The sequence below is a fragment of the Humulus lupulus genome, chromosome 6 (assembly GCF_963169125.1).
Source record: "Humulus lupulus chromosome 6, drHumLupu1.1, whole genome shotgun sequence".
NCBI lineage: Eukaryota > Viridiplantae > Streptophyta > Magnoliopsida > Rosales > Cannabaceae > Humulus > Humulus lupulus.
The window spans coordinates 209,207,728-209,227,208 of record NC_084798.1 but is presented as its reverse complement, the minus strand read 5'-3'; the positions used below and the strand labels follow the sequence as shown (position 1 = coordinate 209,227,208).

Genomic DNA, 19,481 nt, shown 5'->3' with positions numbered 1-19,481 from the left:
TTTATAATTATAGTTATTTGAGGATATTTATGTCAATTTACACATGATTATGTTTGTAAATGGTGAATTAATTACCCATTAATTATCAAAAGGGTGAGGGGAGAAAAAAAGTGTGTGCCAATAGTCACACCCATAATATTAATAATCTGGTTAATTTAAGGTACCTAAAGATGCTCTGACTCATAGCTCATGTCAGACAACAAAATATACAATGAAGTGATTTGGAGCAAGTAAAAAGATTGTAAACTGAGGATGTTGGCTCACATCTTTCCATCTATAATGGTATATTTACATTTTACAGTATTTATGTCAAGTGTTGTTTAAATACAGTTTGGTGTAAGATTATTTGTGCAACTTTTCAGGATCCATTTGGAGCCTGGGTAAGACAAATGTTATAGCAGAGAGCCAAAGCCAAGGTAATCACTATGAAGATGAATAACCACGACAATCTTTGCTTTCTTTTGAACTTATGTCTGGGAAGCTGCATGTAGGATAAGAGTTAAATAGTTAGCCAGCTATAGGGATGTTTGAAAACCTCGTTAGGTTGACTTTACAATGATGTGTTACCATTCTTTTTCTTCTGTACTTTTCCTGCTACTGCTGACTTCGTCTGGCTCTTGTTTTTGTGATGATTCTGGTTTATCAGTCAGCAGACTTGATAAACTTTTGCAGAACTGATCATTAGAAACATGGTGTTACAATAATACATAAAAGATTATTTTCAAACACATTAGTTTTAATTTCACATCATACTTCTCTGTATACTTCTAGCTCCCCTGTAGATTTTGATATTTCTACAACACAATTAGTGGGAGTAACTGCAATCACCTGAAATTTTCCACATTCATCAGTGAGACTGAAGTTACTTGCATGGTATAAGTTTATGACAACATATTACCTCTGCTGATAGTTCAAGATATGATCGACAACATCTTGTCATTTTCATTTTTCGATGCATTTTCATCTGATATTTTTGGATTAAACAAAAAGGTTATTGGTTGTTTTTATCTATTAAATATATATTATGGACAGAGTAAATCAGTCATGAGTCATGACTGAAGAGTATTTGCACCTTGAAGTTGTTCATTCTTTCTACAGATAGACTAACATCTGTTGCAGCAGCTTCTATTTTCTTTATGGTTTCATGCAGTGCATGCTTCGATCCAAACTTTGTCTTCTTATTGTTGCCATCCTAATATCAAAAAGGGCTTCATCATGATTCACTTGCTTAAAAAAATGTTATTCTGATTTTTTTTTTATACATACAATACAAGCAACGGAGTTTTTTGGTGTGGACTTGCCTTTTCCTCAAAAAGACCTGACAAATCAAGATCATTTGACATGGCTATCAATTGGAAAGCATTTATAAAACTTGATGATTTGAGCGTATTAGTGTCAGTGACCTCCTGCAAAATTTCTTCAGACATTGAGATAAAATTTGTGTTGCACCTTTGTCATAATAATGTACTAACCATTTTACCTCAATTGAGTCAAAAGCTGCATTAACATCATCCAAGTCAAATTTCTCATAATGTTCATTGCTGCAACTAGGAACATAATCCTTCTGAAACCATTCATCTTCAATGATCTTTGGAATTGTAATTCTCTGTGGCATGGCATATAAGTAAATTTGTTTTAGCAGTCACTACAATTTAAAAAGGTATATAGAATAGGATGATCTTGGAATCTTACCTTTCTGGAATTTGGCTCAAGTAGTCTAGAGATTAGGTTTTTTTGGCTTTCTGTAAACCATTGTGGATATTCATATTGTGCCCTGGTTATCTTTGCATGCAGAGCTATCAGTTCAAGAGTTAATTTGTACTGGAAACTGTGCATTTATTATTTATGTTAAATTGTGTACCTTCTTATACAAGTTCAACAGGTTGCGGTCATCAAACGGGAGACAACCAGCAAGTAATTCAAATAGTATTACTCCACAAGACCAAATATCTGCTGCGGCACCATCATAGCTCTTATTCGCAATCAGCTGTTGATACATAAAAGATGGAAACAGCATCCTTGGGAATTAGTGAATCTCGGGTATGCCTTTTTGTTATTATAATTTACCTAAATTTTTCTCAGTTTCTTTCTTGTCCTCAACAATAAACTTTGATGAATAGGATTACCCAAGGAAAAAAAAATTACACACACACTAGGCCATATGAAGTCATTTCTTACCTCAGGTGCTACATAGCTTGGAGAGCCACATGCTGTAGATAGCAGGTGACCTGGCTATTAAATTTTTAAGAATTTCAGCGAAGCACCCATCTTAGATAAATGATGATGAACAAAACAAAATTGTAAGTTTGTGTATGCTACCTTATGCAATGCACTTAGTCCAAAATCTGATACTTTTATATTCCCTTTGCTATCCAAAAGCAAGTTTTCTGGCTGAATAAGAAGCTAAGTTGTTGTCATTCTATGTGACTTTCCAGAATAGAGTTAAAAAATGTGTAGGGTTGTGCCTTACAGACCTTTAAATCTCTGTGATACACCCCCTTGTTGTGGCAGTAGTCTACCACATCAATCAACTGCTGAAAAAGTTTTCTTGCCTCAGATTCGCTTAACCTCTTGGCATAGGACTGCAGATTTAGAAGGATTAGAAATGATTTTAAGAAAAGAAAAGATATATAAAACAGATTTTTGTAGTTGATTCTCACCATCTTGTCTGAGAGTTGTCCACCCGGCACATATTCCATGACGATATAGATTTTTGTCTTTGTGCCTATAACCTGTTATTGAAAGCAGGGAGAGGGAAATCTTTGCAAACTAGAAGGGAAAGAAAAATATAATAAAGAATAGGCGAACTTAAGTTGGTTACATACCTCGTGTATACGTACAATGTTGGGGTGATGTAGAATTTTCATAGTTCTTATTTCTCTTTGCACCTAATATTGATTGTGGTGAATGAAGAAGAAACAAAATTCCTTTACATATATAGACAGACAAACATTTACACTATTCATTTGTTATAGATGGATGTGTTGTTGAAAATGGATTACTATAAACATGCCTGGAACTTCAGATTACTCTGCATGACCATGAGTTTATCAATGACCTTGAGTGCAACATACTGGCCATTAGTGCTATCTACAGCCAGCTTAACCTTGGCAAATGTACCTTCTCCGATGGTCCGGCCAATCTGATACTTTCCTATGTTTTTGGCAGATCCCATTTGCTTTGACTTTAGAAAATTCGATGACTGAATAGCCAAATTTAGACCTTTCTTTCCAATGACAACTAACACTTGCTTTAACTTGATGCTTCCCTTAATTGATATCGTACATATATATGTCTCACTCATGAAAATGAAAATCTCCACTATCAAGCATGGCTCAAAGTTGAAGCGAAGCACGTGCTTCTGCGAAGTAGATGGGTCACCCTTGTGTTTCTCATGGATCCTTTATAATTGGAGAAATAGTTTTGAGGTCAGATTTCAGAGTTCAATAGTTTCCTATTCTAATAATAATAACTATTATTATTATAATTCTGTTTTCTTTTGCAATGCTTGGAAGAATGCTGTTTTGAGTTGGGTCTTTGCTTGAAGGCGCTGACTAGTTGGCTAATGGTTATTGTTGACCGAATGTGGTTTGAATGGAAGATATATATCATTAGGTGATAATTGAGAAGGAGTTAATAATAGTTATCATGGTTTTGAATATTCTTACATCATTTTCAGTAAAAATATTTGAATACTGAAATGTTAGTAGTGATCAGGGTCGTCCATGGCATTCGTGTCATGATGCAGTTTGGTCCAGGGTCAACTCAAATTGATGATGAAATCTTGGCCACAAAATAGGTAATAAGTGAAACATGCATCAGGGGCACCATCTGGTTTTTTTTTCGTCTCACCAACCGTTGCCAATTTGACTTGATTTTAGAAATAACTTTTACCAATAAGTTCTCACTATTATTTTTAAGTCGATCAGCGTGAAAAATGTGAGCCTTCCGTTATTATTTTTGAAGGACTATTAATGTGATGAATACGGACTTGTCACAGTAATAGTGATCAGCTAGAAAAATATACTGTTCACAAATAAATATTTGAATATATATATTGGCCCAAAAAATTCTCTTATGAGTAGATTAGGTTACTAATTAAATTAACTTAACTAGCATTTCCTTTTTAAATTTCTTTTCCTTGTGATACGTGGGTTCACTTTCATCTTGACGTTTTGAAGTTTGGTTGGGTATAAATTTTCTAATTTTGTAAGTATCTAATTCAAATGATTTGAGAAGCACAATCACCTGGACGGAGGACGGAGGACGGAGGACGGGGATGATTTGAGAAGTTGGGCTAGGTATAAATTTGATAATTTTGTAAGTATCATAAAGAAAAATAATATAAATTAGCTGTGCTATCTCGTTTGACTTTTTCTTTTACTGATTTGTCTTATTAAAGACTATTATTGTAAATGTCTTTAATTTCTTAATGTGGGTTGTGGGTTGTCATGATTTTTTTATGAAGGGCAGGTTTTTTAGCTTAGCACGAATGTTAGGTCGTGAAGGAGTAGGGAACTTGTTAACTTTGCAAGTGTAGCTACCAAGTATTCAGATCTCTTGGAGAGATGTTCGGTAAACTAGACGTTTACACAAATGATATCTAGGGCGTTAAGGCAATCTAATAGGATTTAAGGCAAGGTAAGGTAAGCTTACACAAAGAGCATCTTCAATGGAGTGATAAATTATTTTTCACATTGCTAAAATATAACTCATTTTACAAAAAAAAATTGTTTTAATGGTGTGCTAAATACACAATATAATATTATACATATTTTGCATTACCATGAATACTACACTTAAATTTACTTTTATGTCATTTTTATTATTTTAGTATTAATTTTAATAATCACCATTAAATACTTGATTTTTTACCTTATTATTTTATTATTATCTCTAACTATCAATAATAAAATTTAAATAAAAATTATTAATTTTGTATAATTTTAATAAATATTAATTGGACATTAATGAAAATTTGATTTTTGCATCAGCTTTTACTAAAAATTATACTAAATATATCACATATTAATTTTTGGTGGCAAATATAAAAAAAAGAATATGATCTAGTTACATTACAAAATGAAACAAATTATCACATTTGGGTGTACAATGTATAAAATCATTAAATTTATAGATAATTTTAAAAATAAAAACAAAACCGCATAACGGTAACCATATGAATAAACAAAAATAAATATATAAAATTACTATATTCAAATCAAACAATCAGAGAAATTACTTTAAATTCTTAGTTATTAGTTTTTTTTAAAATAAAAAAAAATTAGTTTCATACCCAATGCCCTGATCGTGGAATTTTTCTTAAAAATCTCAAAAATTTGAAGGAGTGAGGGTGGGTGGCTTTGCATGGGTGATGCGGGTGGATGTTGGGTTGTGGCGAGGTTGAGCTGTGGGTGGATTTTGGTGTGGGGTTTCGCCATGGGTTTTGGGGGAGGGGGAGAGTGTACCTCGAAATAAAAATTTTATTTGATGATGCAATGGCGACTTTTTTTAATTACACATAGATGCATATAAATTCAAATTTCTCCTATTAAATAGTTGTAAAAAGGGATTGGAATAGTATTGTACTTTTTTTAATTACTCCCTGATGCTCACGATTACTTGTATGGAATCGGAGGGTCTGACGCTCAGGATAACTCGATCGGAGCTTTTGGCAGGTCTGAGTTATTAAAGTTATCGATAGGTCGGAGCTTTTGAGGGGGTGAACCTAAAAAAGATCTCGGCTGGAGCTTTCGATTGGGTTGGGTCTAGACAAGATTTGGGTTAAGGGTTTCGAAGTTCGACTCATATTTGTAATTTTTGGTTTATGGTTTTCGGAAATATATCGAATAGATTTTTGTTGGATTGGGATTGTGATTTTGAAGTTGTGATTTGAGTTTTGGATTGAGATTTTGAATTCTGTAATTTGTGCGGCTGAATTTGGAGAAGAACATGATTTTGTTAGATTTTTTTTTCTTTGATTTTGTGTTGGTAGTATTTGTATAAAACTAACTTTGAGTACGTATTGAGTTTCTGGTTTTGAGAATGAATGCTAGTGTTCATTAAAGCTTCAACTGACTATTTTTGGTCAATGCAAAATGCAAGTGCTTGATGATAGATATTTAGAACATTTTGATTTGTTTTTTGAATTTATAAGATTAGTTCTTTATTTGTTGATTAGTTTTCAAAATAAATTTATTTAACTATTTTTAATAATTTTTTTATTTTATAATGAATTAAATTAATTTTTTAAAAATATTATGAAATAAACTAATTATGTTGCGCCACGTGTATATCAATATTTTAACGTACTAAGGGATGAGTACTAACACAATTCACTAAATATTGAAATTGGATACTTTTGGGACTAAAAAAATTAGGTATTAAATCGCAAGCCTAAAACTTTGAGTACTACTTATTCCACAAATACGTTTGTCACTTATTCCACAAATGCGATATTTTTTATGAGTCAAATTTGAGGCACATTTTGTATTACCACTGAATTTTTATTTTGTCAAGATTTGCTAACAAATGACAATACACTACTTTTACAACTCTACATTAAAGATGAAGTGGTCATTTTTTAATAACACATTATCAACTCAAATATTAAAGGGAAATTTACCTGAAATACTACTTTTTATTTAAATTATTTCTTTTTTAGGGTAGAACGGAGGTTTTTTTTTCTTTTACGTTTCAATCAATTTTTATATTTTTACAGTTTTAATTTCTTGCAAAAAGAACTTACAAGCGAAGAAAGAGAACATCATGGTATATTTATGATTTTTGAGGCCATGCCTTTTGATGTAAAAAGTACTCTGTTTTTTAGATGTCAAATAAAGTCTCACTTCATTAAGTATAAATACAGCACCATTACCACATATCTATACTATAAATATATATATATATATTTATTTATATGCACGGATAATTTTTTGAGTCATTCTTCTTTTTTGTTAGGTAGTGAGTCACTCATTTTCAGTTATTCTCCATTATGCTAATTCGTTATTCTATATTTATTGCGCTAAATTAGTGTTAATAAAATAATATACAACATTAACGAACCCATGTGTACATGTAAAACATACATCATAATATATTTATTTTAATTAAAATATTTGTTTTTGTCTTTTATGATTTGGCTCCACCACCTCATTACAAGTGGTCCACTGACTTCTCTTATGTGTTATATATATGTTTCTTGATGTATTATATATAGTTTATGTGAAATAGAGTTCAACTATTGGAAGAAGAAAACAAAAAACAATTTAACTTTTCTTTTTGCCGAGCCTTCCACCAAGGTACTTATAATTTTTTGAGTCATCTTTTTTAAGTGAGTCACCCATTTCTTTTTTGTTCACTATGACACGTTTCATTTTCTTGTTTTGTCTATTATATATATTCTATTTGAAAGTGTTAATTTTTTATTTTTTATTATGCCCCTATATAGTATTAGATATAGTTTCTTCCAAATATGGTTTTACTCTGTCTTGGGTAAAGATTAACAGAAAAAACAAAAAACAAAAAACAAAATTAAGCCTTCCTATCTCCTAACAACAGCCTTCCGCACAAAGTCATTGACTTCTTTTTTTTTTTTTTTCAATATAATAATAATATATATAAATATATTTGTCAGGTAATATACATATAAATGAATTATGCATATAAATGCTTCATTCTGAAGTACGTATCCTGTTTTGTTATTATCTTTATTCCCAAAAAACCGACTTCCCAAGATTTATTGGAACTATAAATGTGGCAGTTTCTGCCAAGAAAAACAAAAGCTCAACACACTACTTTTCATAATTTCTTTATTTAAATGATTCCAGTGAATTCTGTTACATTCCTCCCTTTTCACTTTCTCAGACCTTCTATTATTTTCTACAACCTCCACAGCTTCGCTGCCTATATCTTTTTATCTTATAAATTAATAAACAAAAATTACATATAAGACATATCCAAATCAATTTAGCAGAACATAACGCTGGTTTTCTTCATTTTTCTCCACCATTCCACTCTCACTCACAAGTAAGACATTCACTTTACTTTCTTCCTTATCTTACAATTATTGTCGAAGATATATAGTTACTGACTCTACAGTTTAATGTTTCACAGCTTCACTATGTCAAAAGAGTTTAAATTTATCAAAGAAATTATGCCTGGAGATAAAAAATCCACACCAAAAATTTTGTTACATGTCTTGTAACAAATGCCACAGACCTACTGGAGCAGACTCTCAACAGAAATTTACATGTTTCCGCTGTAGAAAAGAAGCTGAAGGCACACCAAGGTGCATATATTTTGTCTACTTATTACTTAGAAATTTAATACATATTATATATTCCTTATGCATGCGGTATATGATATATTCCCCACGTAAATGCAGATGTTGTGTCAATGTTGAATTGGATGATGGAACTGGAGTACTAGTAGCAACAATGTTTGGAAAAAATGCTGAAAATTTTATGTCATGTTCTGCAACAGTTCTCATGGAAAATACATCGCAACTGGTAATAAATATTTTCACAGTTACAAATTTTTTGAAATAACCTTTACCATTTTTTACTTTACGTGCAGGAACAAATTCAAAATATTCTAAGTACCGTTTCTTCAAGAAAGGAAGAATATTTAATTTATATTAAATATACAAAATATGATAACTCCAATGTACTCCAATATAAATATATTATTCGTACACTTCTGAAACTATCAACTACAATGACTGGTGAAGTGACTGGTTCTTCATCTACTTGTGCACAAACCGTTCCACCTACTTCACCAAGTATTAAATGATATTTCAGTAGGGGTTTCCTTTCTTATATGTTATTAAGAAGTTCTACCAATGTACATAGTAGTCTTTTGTGAAAACAAACTACTATAATAAGTGTGTTAGTTTCTTTTTGATGTTTTATGTTTTTTTTCCTTATTATATTATTATGAAGTTTCTCCTTATGTATATAGTTAGTGTTTTTTGTGTTTAAAACAAACAGCTTAATGTAACAAATGTGTTCTTAATGAGAGAATCAGCTTTTTTATTTCTTCCAAATTACTAAACTATTTTTAATTTCTTCAAAATTAAAAAACTATTTATGAAGATATAAATAACTTAATTTAATACTTACAAAATATTAGTTTACAATTAAATTACCTTTTTACAAACTAACAATTTATTAAACAAGAAAAAATTACCCTAAAATCAGCACACAAAAATAAAATAATAATAACAACTTCAATTTAATAAGCAACACAATTAATTTAACAAAAATACATTATTTTTATAAAGAGTAAAACGTATGAAAAAAAGTAACATTGTACCGGGTTGCTCGTGCCTTTGGCACGAGCCCCTCTCACTAGTATATATATATATATAAATGTTTGAAGGTCCACGAATATATAATTCAGTACTTGGTAGGAGTTTAGTCGTGGAAGTGATAGCTTGCATCTTCTTTTCCTTCTTCTCTACTTAGTTGTTGCTTCCCACCTTTCATGTACCGCCTAACCCCATATATATATATAAATATTTTATTGTTATTGTGCAAGTTGATTTTTTATATATATATTTATTTAGTTTTCCTATCATTTTGGTTGATGTCTAGTTGATTTCAAATTAAGTAAATTTTTTATAATTTTTTCCAGGTCAATTTAGTTGTTTTTGTATTGTTTAGATTTATGTATAGATGATTTCATGTTGTTTTTTTTTAGTTGTTTAAGTTTATATATAGTTATTCTGTTGGTGTGTTAATGTCTAATTATTGTTTAGTTGTTTTTTTTATATATATTTTGATTTTTTTATATCAAAAAAACATGTTAGTATGCTATGGGTTGATTTATAATTATTGTTCAATTGTTGTTTTTTAATGTGTTAGTATGTAGTGGGTTAATGTTTAGTTATTTTCCAATTGTTATTTTTTTTAGTTTATTTTGGATATATGTTTAATTGTTTTGAGATACATTTTAGTTTATTTTCAGCACATTTAAAAATATTGGGAAGAATTGTTTTGATGTTGTTTTTTAGTTTATTTTGAGTTAATGCAATGAATTAATGTCTAATTGTATTTTCAATACTGTATTGTTGTGATGTTGTTGTCGTGTTGCATTTAAGTTGCTTTTTAAAAATATAAGAATGTGTTTTTTGATGTTGTTTTTGTATTATTTTTTGGTTTTTTTTTAGCTGCAATGAGTTGTATTGCTTTCTTGTTGTTTGTTTAACATTATGTTTTGTAAGTTAATATTTAGTGTAAATCGTATTTTTGTAATTTGAAAATATTAAAATCATATTTTTGAAAACTTGAATTAGTAAAAATGTGGAAAAAAAAATCAAAGACAATAAAAATGTAAAAAAAAAAAGGATATTTATGAAAAACTCCAATATTAAATTATTTGTGCCAAACAAAAAAATATATATATTTGATTACACGTTATCAACCTAAATAATTTCAATGGGTTATCACTTTAGTTATTAATGATAGGGCCATTTGGCCATCGGGCATTCAGTACCCATTTGATACTAAACTATTATTGATCTATTTAATGTATGATTAATCTAATCCATCATGGTCTTTAATAAAGTATTAAATTAAATAGAGTAAGTAGCAGAAAAATCCTTCTATTTTTACCTTCTTATACACTTAACTCTATTTTTACCTTCTATTTTTACCGTCCCGTTAGCATATCTACAATCCATTTAGTTTTTTTTTCCGTTAATTGTTAGTATGGTGCCACGTGGCCATCTAAACTAATATCACGTCATAAACATTTAATTATTTTAAATTAAAAATTAATATAAATATTAAAATTAATAAAAAATATATATTTAATTTAAAAATTAAAATAAATTTAATTAATTAAACTTAATTTAATATATTAAATAATAAAAAAAACAAATAAAAAAGAAAACCTAAAATTTGACTTTCTCTCCCTCTATGTGTCTTTACTCGAAAGAACTGGTGCACCCCAAGGTGAGAAACTAGGTTTGATAAAACCTAAGTCTAACAACTCATGCAATTGTACTTTCAGTTCTTTTAACTCTGCTAGGGTCATTCTGTAAGGTGCTCTAGACACTAGTTCCGTCTCTGGTGCCAGTTCTATCACAAATTCAATCTCTTTGTGTGGTGGAATGGAAACCCTGGTAAATCTTCTGGAAACACATCCAGAAACTCACAGACTAATCTGGTCTCCTCTGCTCCCACTGGCATGGCCTGAGTGGTATCCACCATACTGACTAAGAATCATATGCAACCTCCTTGCAATAGATCTCTAGCCCTCAAAACAGATATCATAAATATACAGGGTCCATGCACAGTGCCAACAAATACAAAATGATCCTCACCTTCAAGCTCAAAGGTTACCATCTTCCTTCTGCAATCTATGGTTGCCCCATACTTCACTAACCAATCCATACACAGAATCATATCAAAGTCAGTCATCACCAACTTTATCAAATCAACTGATAACTCTATACCCTTAACTGTCACTGGTAGTGATATGACCCATCTCCTGGATACTACTAACTCCCCAGTGGGTAATAAGGTCCCGAACCCCACAACATAATAATCACATAGTCTACATAGTTTATCAATAATTCTATTAGCAACAAAAGAGTGTGTAGCACTAGAATCAATCAAAATAGTATAAGGGGTTCCAGCACTAAAAAGCTGACATGTAACTATTGAGGGTGAAGCCTTAACTTCTACTTGAGTCAATGCGAACACTCGAACTAGGGATGAGTTATCCGCCTTCATGGGTTCTTCCTTTCTTGCTTTTGAGCAATCTTTCTTGAAATTTCCCATTACCCCACATAAGAAGCAAGCCTTTGCCATACACTCCCTCAAATGGCGTCTCTTACACCTAGGGCACTTTGGATAAATCCTCCAGGCCTCACTGCTACCCTGGCGGCCCATTGAAATACCACATGGTCGCCTATCAGGACCTGGAGCTGGGAAGGTATCATGAGCCTTCCTCTTTTGATCACTAGGGCTTCCGCCCTTACCTGAACCCATAGATGGAGGTCCTGTCCTCCTAAACTCTCTTTTGGCTGCATTGTCCCGCCAGATCTTGTGCTCTGCGCTCTCAGCTATGAGCGCCTTCTCAACCACCTATGCATAAGTAGTAACTCCAGCCACAGTGGTGATACGAACATCCCGGGCTATTCTAGGTTGTAGCCCCTGGAGAAACATCTCCCTTCTGGTCCCATCAGTGGACACCAGCTCCATGGAAAAATTTGCCAATTTGTCAAACTTTAGAGCTTATTCAGTTACTGACAAACTTCCCTAAAGTAATATGTTGAATTCTTCAACTTTTGTAGCCCTGATGGCATCATTATAGTACTTCCCATTAAACAGAGTCTGAAACTCTTCCCAACTCAGGGCATTGACATTTCTAGTTTGGGATATCACTTACCACCAAATTCGGGCATCCTCCCGAAACATGTATGTGGCACAAGCCACCCTCTCATTACCAGACACCCTCATAAAGTCAAGGATGGTGGTAATCATGCTCATCCACTGCTCTGCCTTAGCTAGATCTGCACTACCCTAAAAAACTGGAGGTTGTTGTTTTCTGAACCTTTCATAAAAAGGTTCTGTAATGCCCTAAACTCCAGGGACTGTTACGATGTGCATTTTAAACAGTGCTAAACTCACTAATCGAGTCATTTGGCCATAATCGTGTAACTAAGTATGATTAGCAGTTTAGGGTTAAATTTTTTTTGTCAAAATACAACGTTTCACTAGAACGTTTATTGTATACATTGGGATCCCAAAAATATAATTTAAAGGTTAATTACAAGAAAATATTTACAACTAGCCGACCTAAGCGCCAAAATAGGGTTAAACCCACCCTAGTTCTTCTTTCAACCCTCGGCCGTGGCAGTCGAGCAGCCGCATATGTACACATCGTCACCTAAGCTCTCAAACTCAAGGAAGGTCCAGCTTTCTTTTGCCTTTACATGCACCACATAGCACCCGTGAGCCGAAGCCCAACAAGAAAACTCAATATGCTCATATGACAATAGCTATCAGTCAACGATTGGAGTGGCTCCCTATGAGATGTTGTATGGGAGGAAGTGTAGATCACCCATTCATTGGGATGAGATGGGTGAGAGGAGATATTTGGGGCCAGATATGGTTCAGAGGACAAGTGAAGCTATAGAGAAGATCCGGGCTAGAATGCTCGCTTCTCAGAGCAGACAGAGAAGCTACGCTGATCCTAAGCGTAGGAACGTGGAGTTCCCGGTTGGGGACCACGTCTTTCTCTGAGTTTCACCATTACAAGGGGTGAGGATGTTTGGAAAGAAGGGAAAGCTAAGCCCTAGATTTATTGGACCATTTAAGATCCTGGAGAGGATTGGTCAGGTGGTGTACAGGTTAGCTTTGCCACCATCATTATCTGGAGTTCATGACGTATTCCATGTTTCCATGCTTCGGAAGTACGTCTCAGATGTGACTCATGTGTTGAGGGATGAAGATTTGGAGTTACAGACATATTTGGCTTATGAAGAGCAACCAGTTCAGATCTTGGATCGAAAAGATAAAGTATTGCGAAATGAGACGATTCCTCTGGTTAAAGTGATGTGGAGGAATAGTAAGGTCGAGGAAGCGACCTGGAAGCTTGAGACAACGATGCAGGATCAGTATCCTGAGTTGTTCAGGTAAATTTCGATGACGAAATTCTCATTAGGAGGGGATAGTTGTAACGACCCAAATTCGCTAATAAGGCTTAAGGGCCTTGATTAGTGTACATGGAGGGCATAATGAGAATTATGTGTGACTTTAATGAGTAAAATGCATGATTATGATTTAAAGCATGTTATATGACTATTTGAGATGCATGACTATGTGTATTAGTATGCATGTAGGCCCTGATTAGGTTAGAAGGGCGTAATCGTAATTTTGGCCATTATGGCCATAATTGTATTGATATATGTGATAATTGTCGAGACCACATTATTATGTGGATATATCTGTGATCTATGACTCGAGACGATCCTAGTGAGCAGATTAGCGAAAAAGTCATGGCAGGGATTTTTACCCGGCTCGGGGTGAGCCTAGGGGTATAAATGAGAATTTAGTGAGTATATTGGAGTCTATTTTGACATCGAGGAATATTACTGGTGAATAATTGGGTATGGGGAATTAAACGGTAAATATTAGAGACACTCGAGGAGTTAGCGGGAATTGGGGTGAAATGACTAAAATGCCCTTAAATGGATTAAAGAGTTCGAAATAAAAGGGAGGACATTAAGGTCATTTGGCTTTTTAAAGATGGGTATTACTGAGGCTTTATGTTATTGGAAGTGGTAGCATACTACAGAAGTCTGAGGAAAGAAAGAAAAGAAGGATAGAAAAGAGAAAGAGAAAGGGAAGGAAAATAGAGCTGGTTTTCTCTAGGGTCGGTTTGTGGTTCTCTCATCACTTTTCTTGGGTTTTCTTGGAGCAAAGCTCAGAGGAGAGTTAGGTTAGGCTGAGCATCAAGGATCCTAAGCTAGGCTTGAAGAATTGGCAGGGGTTTAGGAAGAACACACCATCACTTGAGGTAAGACTTTGTAGCTTCTTCAGTTTCTGGTTTTAGTTTTTGACCTATGGTGCATAAGCTGGATTTGATGGGAACTTTAGGGAATTCAGGCTGAAGGGTGAGGAAGAGCAAGCTAAGGAGGTGTAGAGGTTGTCTTGAAACCGAATTCCCATTAAAGGTATGAAATTCTAAGCTTTTGACTTTGATGTTTAACTAGTTTCTGCTGAGTTTTGATGTCTAGAAGTGGCTGTGGTGAATTTTGAGATTAGGGATGCATGTGCTTGAGTTCTGGGTATTTGGGGTGCTTGGGATGAGTGGAGTGTGTTGATAAGGTTGTCTTTGAGTTTGGTGAAGGTTTGGAGAAGTTTTGGTTGAGTTTGGTTCGAGGAAATCGCAGGAGGGAAAATTGGGAGGCTGCCTGTCTGTGACTAGCGCTACAGCGCTAGCCTTTGGGCGCTGTAGCGCTAGGCCAAGCTTCCTGGGGGATTTTGCTTCTGCTTGTAGCGCTGTAGCGCCCTCCTAAGAACTCTGTAGCGCTGCCCTGTTTTCAGAAAGGGATTTTAGGGTTATTTTCAAGAGTTTTTGACCAAGGGTTTGGGGTTTGATTCCACCACCTTGTTTGGTGGAGCTAGGACTTCCCGAGGGCTCGGGATTGGCCCCGAGGTTAGGTTTTGGACTTGAGGTTTGATGATGACTTTGGCCTATGGTTGTGTTTAGGTGAGCGCTAGGGCTCGAGAGGGATTGTGCTCAAGGAGTCGAGTGATCAAAGCTAGCGAATCGAAAGGTAAGAAAACTGCACCCGATTATATGTTTGTGATGGGACTAAGTGCTCCCGATATTTGTATTATGTCAATGATGGTATTATGCCATGTGACATGTGATAGCGGCCTAAGGGTGCCGTACACAATATTTGCGCACAGGGCACAACTTGGCCACTGGTAGCCGAGGACAGCTTAATATTCACTGAGCTCAGTTTAAGCGGGCCGGAGTCAGTGGGATAACGGCGGGAGCGGTCTGAGGGCGCTAGCCCTAGTTATCATTTGTGAACTGATATATGATATGAGTTGATATGTTTAGTATGTGGAATACTTGATTATACTGAATGCTTATATGGTTGAGAATATGTGATGCGATATGAGATACTGAATTGTCTGTTGATTGCTTATGCTCTGTTGTTGTGTTTTCTTGCTGGGCCTTGGCTCATGGGTGCTACGTGGTGCAGGTAAAGGCAAAGGCAAGTTGGACCAATCCTGAGATGGAGAGCTGCGGGGTTGAAAGTACATAGCCAGCTGTTCGATCGTCATGGTCGAGGAGTGGGTCAGGACAGGGATTGCCTAACTGTCTGTTTTGCCTTAATATGGCTTGATATTGTGTTTAAACCTTATGACTTTTGGAAGCGGTCTTTAAACTTAATATTTTTGGGATCCCGTGTAAACAGGAAACGTCTCTTTATAAGAATGTGACTTTTGAGACCAAAACGTTTTAACCCTAGTTCCTTTATAGTTTCAATAACACGTTTCTAATTTAATGACTTGATTAGCAAGTCTAGCACTTTATAAACACACAGTGTAACGGCCTTGGCTATCCAGGGCGTTACAATGATGGTTGTGGATCCTGCCCTCCTGCAAGGATGACTATCAAGTCAAACCTACTCAGATGAGTCATTTAACACTTTGAGGTTCTGTTAACCATGATGGGGCGTATAGTCCTAATCAGATGAGTGATTTAACACCTGAGGTTCTGTTAACCATAATGGAGCGTATAGCTCTAATCAGATGAATGATTTAACATTTTGAGGTTCTGTTAACCATGCTGGGGCTTATAGCCCTAATCAGATGAGTGACAGAGGAGTAAGTCACTAACATGGGTTCCGCACCCTCAGATGAGTGACTGATGAGCAAGTCACTAACTTAAAACCAGATGAGTGACTGATGAGTGGGTCACTACATGGGCTCAGCACCCAAAACCATGTGACGATGCAGTCACTTGGGCCTTCTGGCCCTGGCTCTAAGTGAATAGCCATAGGCTAGACAAGCGCTTATAGTTTTCATCGAACTTGAGGTTGGTCCGACATTAATGCTCATGATGAGTCATTCAATGTTGATGCCGATTAGAACTAATCTTTTTGGCTTGCGTTAAACAAGCTAAGACCGTTCTTGACTCTTAAGCCAATACCATACGACCAGTGCTCAATACTACTACCGAACTTGACTAGTGAGTCACAACTTCACAATTAATACCGACACCATTGCCGATTTTTGACTCATGGGTCAGTGCCATGCACAAGTAAGCAATGCAACCAGGCATATATCATATGTCAAATATCCAAATGTTGGGCATTCATCATGCTTACTTAACAGACGCTAGCATAATTATGATCATGCACAAATGTAGAGACTCAAGCTCTGAACAATCTCATATTCAACATTCATTTCATGCCCTAATCATATGTTTCTCATGCATCACATACTAGGTGCAGTTTTTTTACCTCTGGTTCGAGCGAGAAATAACAATTGAACGACCCTTGAGAATAATCGATCCTTTGATCCCTTAGCGGTCACCTAGTCATAACCAAATATAACCTCCAATTAATGAAATCAACAATGAAAGGGTCTTGACCTAAACCTCACTCCCGGGACCCCGAATTGTACCCAAACGGTGAGTAGATTCGATCCCGAGCCTTAAGAATTGAAACCTCGAGCCAAAAACCCTAAAAAATGCCTAAAATAGAAACCTGAAACAACAGGGTAGCGCTACAGCGCTGCCCCCCTAGTGCCCCAGCGCTACAACCAGGGCTGTCTGGCCTTGGACAGCGCTGTAGTGCCCTCCCATGGGCTCTATAGCGCTAGGGCCAGGCTGAAACAACCCTGGCTCTTCCTCCTTCGAGTCCTCCATTTCCAACCTGAAAAACCAGCTTCCAAACTTCATCCAAACCCCCAAATGAACCCAAATACCATATACACAATCCCTAGGCATCATAACCCAAGTAACCCTAGCCAAAAACTCCCATCAATTCCCATTATCCAACTCAAAAATCCAGCTGAAACTTAATAAGAAAAACAGAGCAAGAACAAGAGTTTTAATGGCTAGAAACTCACCTCAATCTTAGAATCACACCCTCTTCAATGGTAGAACATAACCCTAGATCATCAAAGCTTGGTTTCCTAGCTTGGTTCCTCAAAAAAGCTTCAAAATCCAAGGAGAAATGAAGGGAAGAAGATGATCGGGAGAAGGTGAAGAAATGATGCTTTGTTTTACAAATTCTACAGCCTTCTAATGGCTAAATATAACCTAAGGTGAAAAGACTGAAATGCCCCCAAGCCTAATCAAAACCCTTAATAGCAACCAAGGGCAAAATCGTCATTTCGCGCCTATCTCGTTAATCATAATTAACACCCTCCAATTCCCGTTATTCCCAATATTCTCAAATGCTAGTAAATCATATCCCATTACCCTATACCTCCCGGCAATGTTCTAATCCTCAAATTACCCCGAGACTCACCCCGAGCCCCGAAATTAACCTCATTATGACCAGACCGATAACTTGCATTTGATAACTCTACAAATTAGAGTTATTTTACCATATTTTATATGCTAATTGTTGCTTAGTTCTTGAGTTTTTAATTGATTTATTAAGTTTTTAAGTAATTTTGAATTTATTAGTCTTATTTTGATTTTATAGATTTTTGTGTGTTTTTATAGTTATTTTGTTGTAAAATATTGTAGTTAATTATTTGAATTATTGTGGTTTAGTTTGAGGTAAAAATGTTGTATTATTGAAATTAAATGTTAAATATAAATTAAGTTATAATTAATATTTTCAAAAAAATTAAATTGATTTACTTTATAATTGAAAATATTTTATTATGATTTATTTTATGTTTATTTTGTAGGGAATTTATTGTATTTTTGAGCTTTGAAAAGAAAAGAAAAGATTTAAAGCTGAAAAAGAGAAGAAAAAGTGGCATTTTTGAAAACTGCCAGCCATGGGCCCAAGCCCACATGCTCCTTCCCAGCAAGGAGCTTCATCAATTCATTCAGCCTTCAAGATATATCATTCAACATATATCCTTCAGCTAATTCAACATCAGCATATATCCACACGCATGCTCCAAGGCCATAAATCCCATATATCCCATAAATCCCATATATCCACAACATATATCCCATCCTAGCGTGACCACACGCATGCTCCAAGGCCCAAGCCTTCCAGGCCCACTGCCTTCTCCAGCGCCAGCAATTGCCCAGCAGCCTACCCAGCCGCCTGGCACCCAAAGCAGCCCACCTCCAACACAGCTATGCATGCCACTTTTTGAGCCTATATTTCCTAAGTGTACCAATTGTCCCCTATACTCAAAATGCCACCTTTTTACCCTTTTGTCTACACACTTTTACCCCAAAATCATCATCACTCCTACAATTTACCCCTATTTACCATATTATTATTATTAATTTAATCAATTTACTTAATTTAAATTGATTATTTTAATAATGTCATTTTGGCTATAAATAAGGGTTTTGAAGACCATTTTGGGGTGCTTAATGTTTTGGTTACCATCTTTTTCTCTCATTTTCTCTCTACCATTCTCTCTTCCATTTGGGTTTTTCAAGAGCATTTTGCAAGTATGTATGTCATTTATTTTGTAATTTCTACTCTAGTTATGTGCTTCTAATCTTTTTCATAAGATTATTAAGATCATGATGAAGCAACTTGTAACTAGGTAATATTTATGTTGTATGTTGATTTCCCTTGTAATGCAACAAAGTTTATGGATTTTTCTTCTACATATATTTCTTTCATCTTAAATATCTTGTATTTTAGATTGTTAGAGCATATTTACACTTTGTTCTTCATTAGTGCATAAACATAATATTCTTTGTGTAAGATGTGTCATTAAATTGTACACATCCATGCTTAGAACAAAAATATTATGTTTTGCCTTATAAATAATGTTCATTGATTTATTTGT

The 19,481-nt window shown here is 34.7% G+C and overlaps 1 protein-coding gene and 1 long non-coding RNA gene across 2 annotated transcripts; one reads left to right on the top strand and one right to left on the bottom strand.

The window, feature by feature from the left end:
* Nucleotides 1-99: 99 nt before the first annotated feature.
* LOC133783079 (CBL-interacting serine/threonine-protein kinase 21) lies at nt 100-3,304 on the bottom strand. Its single transcript, XM_062222614.1, has 15 exons — nt 3,014-3,304; nt 2,826-2,888; nt 2,661-2,732; nt 2,475-2,582; nt 2,320-2,391; nt 2,179-2,232; nt 1,862-1,987; nt 1,693-1,782; nt 1,481-1,606; nt 1,302-1,406; nt 1,073-1,192; nt 899-964; nt 754-828; nt 568-674; nt 100-481 (listed from the first exon to the last, which is right to left on the bottom strand). The coding sequence occupies exons 1-15, from the start codon at nt 3,302-3,304 to the stop codon at nt 424-426; spliced, it is 1,533 nt and encodes a 510-aa protein (XP_062078598.1). The 3' UTR covers nt 100-423.
* Nucleotides 333-6,117, top strand: LOC133783081 (uncharacterized). The gene is made up of 2 exons (XR_009870759.1): nt 333-416; nt 1,875-6,117. It is a non-coding gene; the product is annotated as an uncharacterized LOC133783081 (long non-coding RNA).
* The last annotated feature ends 13,364 nt before the right edge of the window (nt 6,118-19,481 follow it).

Coding starts and splice junctions, on each gene's coding strand:
- LOC133783079 (XM_062222614.1), bottom strand. CDS start 3,304: ATGAGTGAGACATATATATGTACGATATCAATTAAGGGAAGCATCAAG. Junction 2,233..2,319: donor GACTAAGTGCATTGCATAAG/GTAGCATACACA, acceptor AAAATTTAATAG/CCAGGTCACCTGCTATCTAC. Junction 1,607..1,692: donor TTGAGCCAAATTCCAGAAAG/GTAAGATTCCAA, acceptor GCCATGCCACAG/AGAATTACAATTCCAAAGAT.